Genomic DNA, 12,667 nt, shown 5'->3' with positions numbered 1-12,667 from the left:
CTTCCCAAAGAGATGTCGTACTGAGGGTGGCCCCTTATCATTGAGCTTAAACTTGAATCGGACAGCCCTCATTGATATGTGGGAAGTTTTTCCACTGTTTCTTAGTGGAATGTTCATGGGCAAATTTGCATTTGCAACATTGGCGCAGAGGTTAGCATGTCCACCTAGACGCTGAACGCCTGGGTTCGAATCCCGGCGAGACCATCAGAAAAAATTTTCAGCGGTGGTTTTCCCCTCCTTATGCTGGCAACATTTGTACTATGCCATGTAAAACTTCTCTCCAAAGAGGTGTCGCACTGCGGCACGCCGTTTGGGCTCGGCTATAAAGAGGAATCCCCTTATCATTGAGCTTAAACTTGAATCGGACTGCACTGTGGGAAGTTTGCCTCTGTTTCTTAGTAGAATTAAATTCAACATTTTGTTGAGATCTTCATAAAATGGAAAATCTTCAAATTAAGGATCGACCCGTAAATTCTTATAAACATTTCGATTAAATTGTTTTTTAAGATGCCATTGAGAACAGATTGGCATTCCTGCCTCTGTTTCTTGGTGGAATTAAATTCAACATTTTGTTGACATCTTCATAAAATGGAAAATCTTCACATTTTGGATCGACTCGTAAATTCTTATAAACAATTCGATTAAATTGTTATTTAAGATGCCATTGAGATCAGTTTGGCATTCCTCCAAAAGACTTATATTCTAACGCTATCTTGTCTTTTTCCATTTAAGGGCCCTTTGCGATACTAATCAATCGGGAAAATTAACACTTGAACAATTTGCTCTCGCCATGTGGATGGTGGAGCGTAAACAAAAGGGCATTGACCCTCCTCAAGTATTGACTGCCAATATGGTGCCACCATCTATGCGTGGTATTGTATCCGGAGTAGATGTACAAGCTCAGGTATGTAGATTTTTGTAAAACATTGCACGAAACAGAAATCTTTATTGATTACCTTCTTCTTCTTCTTCTTAAGGAGCAAAAGCCTACCTATACCAATCCCGAATTGGAAATGATATCGAAAGAAATTGAAGAATTGGCTAAGGAAAGAAGAGCTCTAGAAACAGAGATTGCTCAAAAGGAAGCAGATATACGCATTAAAAATGGTGAAGTCAGGAGTTTACAAGTAAGTGGAAAATGAAAATTTTAATATTGCAGAGAGTTGGCTGAAAGCGACGGTCTAGCAAAATCAAAACTTTGTAATGTTTGAATAGGTGTTTCTAAAGGCTGTTCTAACATATTTTTTGTTTTCTTTTCTTAATATAGAGTGAATTGGACACTTTGTCAGCCACTTTGAAACAGCTGGAAAATCAAAGGGGTGAAGCTCAAAAACGCTTGGATGATTTACAAGCTCAGGTAAGTTTGTGTTGTGCTTGCATGTGGTTTTCAAAGTTATCAGTTCCTTGTTTGACTTGATTTGATTCTTTTCCTAATTTGTTTTGTTTACTTTTATAAATCTTAATTTGGTTTTAATTATCCATACCACCCACCATCACCATTATAAAAACAAACTGGGGATATATTTTCGAAAAATCAAAACTATCAAAAAATCAATGTCTTCTACATAAAAAAATATATATGTATATGTATACAAATATACACTTGTTGTAAATACATGTGTACATTAATACGTAAAAAAAATTATTAAAAATTGTTTATGAAATGCACAAAATACAAAAACATACATACATATATTAAATATAGAGCATGGAATATGAGAAGTCCCTACAAAGCATAAATCTTGAAATTCCCCAAATGAGAAATCAGGTTGGTTCTGCTCCTACTTCGCACTTGTTTTTGTTTGTTGTTTTTTGTGTAAAACACTTTATGTTGTTTTCCTTTGTATATCACCCACCACTTTTATGTTTTTTTTTTTCAAATTTAATATTTTTCTCACTTTATGTTCTTTATGTTGTGTTTTATTTACTACAATTTACTTTTTGGTTTATTTCAAATGTTTTTTCTCTTTTGTTTAAATACATACTTTTTTCTGTAACCAACAACGAAATCATTGTGCATGTGTCCTTGCTGTAATAAAACACGCGAAAGAATGTTTGTAAAAACACGAAAAAAATATATCTTCGTTTATGTAACATGTCTTTATGGCACATTTCCCCACCATATTTAATCGCCCATTCTCAATTGTTTGCTGTTTTAGGTCAACAAGATCCGTGAACAGTGCCAGAAACAAGAGGAAACTATCAACGAACAAGAGGGTGAATTGAATAATAAACGTTCCGAGCTGCAAAAGCTTAAGGATGAAGAAAATTCCCTGCAAAAGGAATATGATGAGAATAATCGCGAATTGCAAAAGCTCACAAACCATTTGCAAAACACACAACTGCAGATAAGTTCGGTGAGTAAATATATAATTTTTTAAGAGGATAACCAACTGAGAAAATTGTTCTAAAGTTCATTAACGCTTTAGCTCAATAATAAGGGAACCCCTTTTTATTTACTTTTCTTTTATTTATTTGAAGTTTTAAAGCCCTATAAGAGTTTGAACAGCGTTCCGCTGAATGAGACCACTCACTACAGAAGTTTTATATGGCTATATAGGTATCTGACTGATGACGCCAGTTTTTCGAACACGGCGTTCAGCATCATATACCTGTGTATTAATCTCTGCGCTATGAAGTAGCATCTATTGTTCAATTTTATTTTTATACCCACCACCGAAGGAGTCCAATTTCGCCGAAATTTTGGTACAGTAAGGTGTAAAAGCCCCTCAAAATCCTTATTCAATTTGGCCCAGATCTGTCAAGATTTGGATATATCTGCCATATAAACCGATCTCTCGATTTAAGGTTTTGGGCCCACAAAAGGCGCATTTATTGTCCGATTTCGCCGAAATTTGGGACAGTGGGTTGTGTAAGGCCCTTATATCTACCAAAAATGCCAATATATTGTTCTACAAATTGTACTTAATGTCCGTGCTGAATTTCCGATATAGCTGCTATGGGGTCATAAATTATGCATTTTTCACCGGATTATGATGAAAGGTCGTTTACATGTATACCCGAGGTGGTGGGTTTCCAAAGTTCGGTACGACCGAACTTAACGCTTTTTTACTAGAGATGGCAAAATATCGATGGCATCATCGATACCAACGATATTTAATTTTTTGACTGAATATCAATAGATATTTTTCCGATCAATACTATTGCAAAAGTTAAATTTTGTGCAAAACTTTCATCCGATTAGACTAACATTTTGTACAATGATATCTCTCATGACTTCCAACTGACTTTATTAAATAAAAATAATAAAAAATATCTCCGCCTATGACGCTGAACGTCTGGGTTCGAATCCCGGCGAGACCATCAGAAAAAATTTTTAAACAGTGGTTTTCTCTCCAAAGAGGTGTCGCACTGCGGCACGCCATTCGGACTAGGCTATTAAAAGGAGGCTCCTTATCATTGAGCTTAAACTTGAATCGGTCTGCTATCATTGATATGTGAGAAGTTTGCCCCTGGTCCTAAGTGGAATATTCATGAATTTGGATTTCTATAGAAAATCTCGTCGAAATTCGATTTCTATAATCATCAGTCTAAATTCTTTTGGCAATTCGCCGAAATTTGATTTCTATAGAAATTTCGTCAAAGTATGATTAGATTAGATTTAGATTTATTTGTTTGTTTTCACATACAACAAGATAAGAATGAAATTTAACACAGTTTTAATCAGTCTTATACATATAAAGGGTGATTTTTTAAGAGCTCATCTCGCGATAGCGATTACAGTGACGTTACGATTCGCATCATCGTTGAAGAAGTACGGTCCAATGATGCCACCAGGCCATAAACCGCACCAAACTGTGCCTTTTGCTGTATGCATTGGTAGCTCTTGCAATGCTTCTGGCTGATCTTCACTCCAAAATCGACAATTCTGCTTATTTACGTAACCATTGAGCCAAAAATGAGCTTCGTTGCTCCATGGAAGGAGCGCGCGATAAACTTTCTTTACAGAGCACGCATTTTGATGATAAAATTCAATAATTTGCAAGCGTTGTTGACTCATGGTTAAATTATAGACCAAACTGAAGATGTTTGACAGTGAAATAAAACACGAAACGTGCGTGAGCTGTTTAAATCAGTGTTGCCAAAAAGATAATAGCTAAAAAATCACCATTTATAAAAAAAATGTTACATAAAATATAATGACTGATATATTAAAAAACAATAAGATTAACTTAAAAACAATAAGATTACTAAAAACAATTGTAGTGATTATCCAATATTGCTCTTATTAATGAATTTGCGTTGCCAATACATTAGATTGATTAGGGTACAGAGTTGCATAAATGGATTGCGTTTGCAAAATATTGCCATTTTGAAATCAGCGGACGATACCACTACCAAATGATGCTTTTGATACAGGCAGTCAGGGCATATTTTCGTGGATAATTTTATCCAAAAGTTAATTTTTTTGAAAGTAAGAAAATCCTCAAATTTTTTATTGCATATATTTTCTTGATAAAGAGAACATTTCTCGTATCGATTCAGACCATTACAATAGCTTTATCAGCTCTTTCCAATCGTTTATTGCTCCCAGAGTGACATTTACTAAACAGTTGACTTCCACAGCAGAGTACAGGCAATAAATACGATTTAGCCAGAAAGAGACGTATGAGTTTTGGTGTAAACGATTTTGTTTGGGTACAGAGACCTAAGCATACCAAATATTTTCCAGTAGTCGTAGTAATATGAACGGACCATGTAAGAGAGTTATAGAAGATTGTTAGCCTTTTCAACAAGCTGCATGTGCTGGTGACTCATTGATATGCGATCATCAGTAATTAACTTCTGGTTACGATTTGAAATTAAAACCATGTTCCCACTAGAGCCCAAATCCGCTTGATTTGAGATAATCTCCAAATCTTGTTTCCACTACGATTTATGCGGTTTTTATTTGTCAACGGTGACGTTTTTGACAGCGTTTTTATTGTTTACAGCATATACTTCGCGTCAGCAATTAAATTTGTGAAACGATTACAGCGAGAGCCGTTGCCGTTCTCTAGCGTTCGAAGAAATCATGTGTAGTACGGAAGAAGTGTAATTTGCCACAGAAAGAACGTCTGTCATTACACAAAAATACATGCATTGGGAAAAAGTACAGCTAATAGACAGGGTTGTCGAGCGTGGTTATTGTGGTAATTGTATCATATAGCGTTCTCGCTATTAATACGATTCAAATACAACATTCCAATACACGGCCCTTGAAGCCATCACACCTATTATGGTTGAAAAGTCTTCTAACCAAAGACGAAAAGCGTCCCATAGTGTTTGGTGTGTGCTGCTATCTTTGGCTTTCCTTTTCCATTTGCATCTCCGATCATTGGGTTAGTCTCGAAAGAGAAACAAACAAAAATTTTAAAATTTAATGATCTTTGCCCTAACAGGCAAAATACTTGAAGAATTACTACTAAATTTTATAATTTCAATAAGGAATTGTCAAAAGTGCTGCCCAAAAATCCCAATACTAACCCTTATTCAATGTAAAGGCAGCGTTGCATTTGAATTTGGAAGGAGATTTGCTGCAAATCGCCTCAAAAAAGTAGATTTGCGAAAATGTATGGGAAACCTCGTTGCAAAACACGAGATTTCCGAAATCGCGTCCCAAATCTAGATTTGCTCCAAGTGGAAACTTGGTATAAGAGACAGTTGAATTTGTTAGGATTTATATGAAGTTGGGCCAATACCTTGAAAGTTGAAGTGGGCTAACACCTTGAAAGAGTTGAAAATATTGTCCAAATCTTTATTTATCTTTACGAATCCTTGACGTATTTCAGTTTTGGGAAAGCTCAAGTACAGCTGAATATCATCAGCATATATATGGATAGAAGAATAGCCGGGTGGGAAGGTCGTTAAAATATACATTGAGAAAAGCAGTGGTCCCAGAATCGAGCCTTGAGGTACACTTTTATTCAGTAGTAATGATTTGGATATTAGATCCTTGCTTGCAACTGATTGAGTTCTTTGACAGTGGTAGTTTTTAACTCACAACAAAGCAGAGGCGGAAAACCTCAACCTCTTCATATCTCTTATTTCTGGATATGTTCAATTTCTCTTTAGTTTCTTTGAGAGCCTCTTTGAACAACATCCACTGCCTCTCAAATCGCACTTCAAGTTCATGTTTAATTTTTTTACAGCTAAGGTGTTTTTGATATATTCTCTGGATTTGATTAATCTTCTCTCTCTCTCTCTCTCTTTGATAATCCCGTTAACTTACTTAATAGCTCCTCACGAATTCTCTTTAAACGATTCACTAGTTGAAACACTTTTTTTTTCCTTTTTCTTGTTGGCAACAATGTTTTTTACTTTAGCAAATATAAAAACAAACGGAGCAAAACAAAATAGAACTTTCTCACACAAGGATTTCTCTTACATGGTTTCTATAGAAAATTACATGGAAATATGATTTCTTTGAAAATTTCTTCGAAATTTGATTTCTATGGAAAATCTGTTTGAAATTTGATTTCCATAGAAATTTTCGTCGAAATTTTATTTCCATAGAAAATTTCTTCGAAATTTTATTTCCATAGAAAATTTTTTCAAAATGTGATTTTTATAAAAAATTAGAAATTAGATTTTAACAAAAAAATCTCGCTAAAATTTGAATTCTATAGAAATTTCATCCAAGTATGGCATTTAAAGATTATCTCATCGAAATATGATTTCCACGGAAAATCTCGTCAAATTTTCTTTTTTTTTAGAAATTTTTGTAGATTTTTTTTTATAGAAAATCTCGTCGAAATTTTATTTTACAAAATATCTCTCCGAAATTTTATTTTACAGAAAATCTTGTCGAAAGTCTGATGAGGCTCTGGCAAGACCGAAATCGACATCATTGCAGCCCGCCCCTTATACATTTAAAGTGTTTTTGTTGTTTTTTTTTTTTGGAAATAGAAGCAAGAAGTCTAGGTCTAAGCTGGTTAGTCCAACAACTGATCATTTTTCTTGGTCCAAAATGAAATCGCGATACGTTAAACCAGTCAAATGCTTCTAGCAACTACACACTTTTGCTGACTTTTAAATGTTTTTTGCTATACTTTTCTTTGAATAGAAAGCATTAAAGCCGGACAAAATCCTGCAATGGAATCTCAATGAAATTTATTTTCTATAAAATTTCGTTAAACTTTGATTTGTATGGAAAATCTTTTCGAATTATGATTTCTACAGAATATCTTGTCGAAATTTGTTTTTTTTCAAAAAATTTCTTCAAAATTAGTTTTTATGGAAAATCATAATTTTTATATAAAATCTTTTCGAAATATCATTTTTATAGAAAATTTCGTCGAAATTTAATTTTTATAAAAGACTGTCAAAATATGACTTTTATAAAAAATCTCGTCGAAATTTTATTTGTACAGAAAATCTCGTTGAATAGATTTCTACCGAAAATTTCGTCAAAATTTTCTTTCTATAGGAAATTTTGTCGGAATCTGATTGCTATAGAAAATTTCGTCGACTAATGATTTCTATATAAAAACTCGTCAAAAATTGGTTATATGGATATTTGTCGAATTTTCCCGCCAAAATTAGACTTCTATAAAAATCTCTTCAAAATTTAATTTTTATAAAACATAAATCGAAATTGTATGTTATAGAAAACTTTGCCGAAATATGATTTTTGAAGAAAATTTCGTCAAAACTTAACTTCTATAAAAATTTTCTTAAATTTAGATGTTTATGGAAAATTTCGTCGAATTTATTTTTTAAAGAAAGTCTCGTCAAAATTTTATTTTTACAGAAAATTGCGAAAAAGTCGTCGAAATTAGAAATTTCGTGTAAATTTCTTGTCCTAAGAAAATTTCATCAAAATTTTGATTTTTAAAGAAAATTTCGTCGAAATTTGATCTCTATAAAAAATATCGTCGAAATTTGATTTCTTTAGAAAATTTCGTCGAAATTTGATTTTTAAAGAAAATTTCGTCGAAATTTGATTTCTATAAAAAATGTCGTCGAAATTTGATTTCTATAGAAAATTTCGTCGAAATCTGATTTCTATAGAAAATTTCGTCGAAATTTGATTTCTATAAAGAATGTCGTCGAAATTTGATTTCTACAGAAAATTTCGTCAAAATCTGATTTCTATAGAAAATTTCGTCGAAATTTGATTGCTATAGAAAATTTCGTCGAAATTTGATTTCTATAGAAAATTTCGTCGAAATTTGATTTCTATACAAATTCTCGTCGATTTTTTTTTTTAAATCTCGTCGAAATTTTGATTTCTATAGAAAATTTCGTCGAAATTTGATTTCTATAGAAAATTTCGTCGAAATTTGATTTCTATAGAAAATTTCGTTGAAATTTGATTTCTATAAAAAATTTCGTCGAAATTTGATTTCTATAGAAAATTTCATCGAAATTTGATTTCTATAGAAAATTTCTTCGAAATTTGATTTTTATAGAAAATTATGTTAAAAATTGATTTTTATAGAAAATTTCGTCAAAATTTGATTTTTAAAGAAAATTTTGTCGAAATTTGATTTCTATAGAAAATGTCATTGAAATTTGATTTCTATAGAAAATGTCATGGGACTTTGATTTCTATAGAAAATATTCTTGGACTTTTATTTCTCGTCCACTTTTTATTTCTATAGAAAATTTCGTCGCAATTTGAATTTTGTCTTAAGTTTTGTTAAGTTTTTTATTGCTCATAATTTTTTATTTTTATTTGTTCATTTCTATTAGATTCGTTCAATGGTAACGCAATTAATGGAAACCCAACGTCAAATGACTGATGCTTTGCTAATGTGCCGAGCTGCAATAGATGCTGAAAACGCTGAACTGGTATCGGAATACCAATTGAAAATCGAACCTGATTTTGATGAGGCACGCAAGCAGTTAGAAAAAGAAATCGAGATGCCTAAGGATGATCCCTTCAATGATACCAATACCACAGCAATGAATAATAAAAATAATGGATTTGCAACAAATGGTTTCGATATTGATCCCTTTGCCAGTTCAGCAGCACCAGCGGTAGCCAAAGGCGGTTTCGATGATAGCTTCAATACTGGATTTGATGCTAGTTTTGATGCCTTCGGCAGTAGCAGTAACACCGGATTTGGAGGAGATGCATTTGGAGGTAGTGCTTTTGGAAGTAAACCAGCTGAGGTAATAACCGCAAAAATATCAATTTTTACACATACTGATAATTTTTTATACTTTTAGCCTGTGCAAGACAATTTCGATAGTGATCCATTTGCTTCATTACATGCCCCCACGGGCCAAGGACAAATTCTAAGCCCCAATACACAAACGCAAGCAACAAATCTGACCGCATCTAATAAATCAGGACCTCCACCTAGACCAGAATCGCCTAGTCCAGCTTTACCGCCCAAAAAGTCCAAGGTGCCCCCACCAAGACCAGCTCCACCCAGGCCCATGCAGGTAAGATTTTTTTTTGGAAAGGAATCTGTTTATTTCGGTTCTAATGAGATACATTTGCTATATATTTAATAATTGTGTCTAGGCACCAAATCGTCCAACTCAACCGGAAGGCTTTGGTTCTGCCGGAGGTTTTGCTGACTTTGCGGATTTCGATACTAAGGTTGGTAACTTTTCTGTACGTTGGGATCGGTGGTAATGCATGCACACCGCTTAATACCAAAAACCATTTCGTTTCGTATTTTCCAAAAAAAAAAACTAACTAAGATTTAACATTTTTTTCTTTAATATTTTGAGATTTTGAGTATAATACAAATATTTTCTTTTATCTAGTAGTTGTAGTTAAAATTTATGTTTGGCCTTTTTTTGTTGACACTTTTTTGTTTTTTTTTTACTAATAAATTTTATTTTTGTTGTACACTTTTTTTTCGTTATGATGATGGTATATTATTTCTGTTTTATTTCGGCTTTTATAGATGGATCTAACATTTACCATTTTATTCATGGGTGTTCAGTTGTTCCCTTTCAATTTTATCCACTTTGTTTACAAAATATTCCCGCCCTGCGTTTTACATATATAATCAAATTAGGGCTTAGTTCCTTTTCTTCTCATACTCTCGAGGAAATCCCAAGAACGAACTAACCTTATGATTTTCCATGTCTTTTTCTCTCTTGAATAAATTTTCTATTTTCAGTGAACATCATAAATTAGAATCAAACACACACCCAAAAACACAAACACATCTCACTGTCGCGTATCTAATCTTGTTTCTTTATAGAATAATTATTAAAATTAAATTAACATATAATAACTAAAAACATTCACCCAGACAGGCACACTCACACACACTACCTTAACATTAACATATGCTATATAAAAAGTTAAAAAGTCTTAAAACGAAAGGAAATAACTTAAAATTTAGAAAATGGTTTTCTTCTGATTTTTCATACAATAAACCCATATATGATGTATGTAGTATTTAAATGAAGGATAAATAAAACATTAGATTAGTTTAATATGATAAAAAAAATTCATGTTACATTTGGGGCCCAGCGTGATTGATTGAAATATTCATTGGCAGAGGACTGTAGTGGTCAATACTCTGTCTTGTAGTTCGATGTTTAGATAGTTTGAGAAGAGTACTAAAGCTTTACTAGCCAGTTAGAATGTAATTAGAATATTAATTGAGAGGATGATCAACAACCAAAACATGTTCTCATATATTAAAACAATTCTCATAGAACGAATTATATTTTACTTCAGAAAAATAATGTGCAATTGCATTTACAAACACTTTATCAAGGCCAAGATTCGTTTAATGTATTTTTAAAAGTTTTATGTAATAACCACAAAGATGGCTAATCAAGCAAATAATCGCTAGAATGTTATGAAAAAGAAGACATTGTTTTTTTTTTAAGCTGAAGAAAGCAATTCCCAGTTTTAGACAATCAGAACACAACCATCGTTGATTGGTATGATCATCACATCAGTATCACTGTGTGAAATTTGTTGCGATATTTAGGAAGATTTAGGATTGCTATTGGAATTTAAAACAAATGTCGCCAGAATTAGGAGGGGATAACCACCGCTGAAATTTTTTTCCGATGTTCTCCCTAGGATACGAACCCAAGCGTTCAGCATCATAGGTGGACATGATAACCTCTGCGCTTCACTGGCCTACAATAATCGATTCATAAACATAAAATATGTAATCTCATGCCAGCCGGTTGTACGTACCAGATTGGCTCGATGGAGTCTACCATCGGCAAGGGCTGCCCCGCCTCAGTGTACAACACACTGCTACAACAACATAAAATGTTCAAGTAGTATTGTGGTGTTCTTTAAGACTTCACCTGCTGTAGACCCAATTTTAAGCTTCCAATCGAAGCGTTCTGCGATGACTACGCCAAAGAAGCTTGAATTAATGCTATAGGGTGCTAAGTCTAAGGCCCTTTTTCTCAGTATTTTGTTGAGAAAAACATTCCTTATCCGAGGTCGGGGAAAGCATGACTTCTGACTACTAATAGAGATGCTGACTGGTAGTTGAGCACCTTTTGCGTCAATGGCTCTCCAAAGCGGAGAGCAGGCCTAAAGTACACAGAAAGAAATCGGTTTCAATCCAAAAAATATTTTAATCGCGAAAATGAGAATACCAATCACCGTTTTTGAAGTAGTGATTGAAAATTTTTCAATTAGAAAAATTGCATATTCAATTAAAAAAATGATTGAAATTTCTGAAATTTTCAATTAATTTTTTAATTGATCCATTGAAAAAAAATGTTTGAATTTTTTTTCGAAATTTTCAATTAATGTTTTAATTGATCTCATATTCAATTAAGAAAATGGTTGAAATTTCTGAAATTTTCAATTAATTTTTTAATTGAATCATCAATAAAATTGTTTGAATGTTTTTGAAATTTTCATTTATTTGATCTATTATTTAATTGAAAAAATGATTGAAATTTCTGAAATTTTCAAATAATTTTTTTGCTGATCCAATTAAAAAATTATTGAATTTTTTCAAATTTTCAATTAATTTTTTAATTGATCTAATTAAAATATGATTGAAATTTTTTGAAAATTTCAATTAATTTCTATATTTGGTACACAGATGTTTACCTGCTGGAACATGTACTTGAGTTGTGTTGTGTGGGCACCCGTGAAGAAAAAAAATAACCCCGCAGGGGTTCTCCAAATGTCGGGTGAGGGTGCTCTACAGATTTGTTGTTGTACTGAGGCGGTAGCCCTTGGCCGATGAAAGACTCCATCGGGTTAATTCGGCACGTAGAACCGGCTGTCATGGCATTTCGATTTGTCGAAATATGGGATGTTTGGTATTTGAAATCGCCTACCATTTATATTTTAGTTGACAAAATAGCCTTTATTTAAATTTAATAAAGCACCATGTTTGAACAATTTTTAATATTCTATTACAAAATTATTTAATTAATTAATTTTTTAATTGAAAATTACGAAACCTTCAATCAGGATTGTGTTTGAAAACAAATCATAAATCACGTGATTGAAAAATTTTTCAGATGCAATTAAAAAATTTATTGAATCAGTTAATTTTTTTTAACTGAACAATTTTTAGATTCAATTAAAAAATGATTGAATCAATTAATTTTTTAATTGAAAATTATGAAACCTTCAATCACGATTGTATTTGAAAAAAATTATCAATCACGTGATTGAAAAATGTTTCAGATGCAATTAAAAAATTAATTGAATCAGTTAATTTTTTAATCGAAAATGGCAAACATTTCAATCGCG

At 32.5% G+C, this 12,667-nt stretch overlaps 1 protein-coding gene across 6 annotated transcripts in view; it reads left to right on the top strand.

Moving 5' to 3' along the window:
- The window catches only part of LOC106087959 (epidermal growth factor receptor substrate 15-like 1), a 29,553-nt gene that overhangs the window by 5,224 nt on the left and 11,662 nt on the right, over positions 1 to 12,667 (top strand). For 5 of the 6 annotated variants that reach the window (XM_059370364.1, XM_059370363.1, XM_059370362.1 and 2 more), the window contains 8 exons: positions 733 to 904; positions 978 to 1,127; positions 1,268 to 1,357; positions 1,706 to 1,768; positions 2,160 to 2,357; positions 8,698 to 9,120; positions 9,178 to 9,396; positions 9,479 to 9,556. In XM_059370364.1, the coding sequence (XP_059226347.1) occupies positions 733 to 904; positions 978 to 1,127; positions 1,268 to 1,357; positions 1,706 to 1,768; positions 2,160 to 2,357; positions 8,698 to 9,120; positions 9,178 to 9,396; positions 9,479 to 9,556 (1,393 nt within the window). The remainder of the gene's footprint in view (positions 1 to 732; positions 905 to 977; positions 1,128 to 1,267; positions 1,358 to 1,705; positions 1,769 to 2,159; positions 2,358 to 8,697; positions 9,121 to 9,177; positions 9,397 to 9,478; positions 9,557 to 12,667) is intronic. The other variant, XM_013253190.2, reaches the window with a different exon arrangement.

This window comes from Stomoxys calcitrans, chromosome 5 (assembly GCF_963082655.1).
Source record: "Stomoxys calcitrans chromosome 5, idStoCalc2.1, whole genome shotgun sequence".
NCBI lineage: Eukaryota > Metazoa > Arthropoda > Insecta > Diptera > Muscidae > Stomoxys > Stomoxys calcitrans.
Note: the sequence above shows the minus strand (reverse complement) of the source record. Positions and strands in the feature narration are given on the sequence as shown.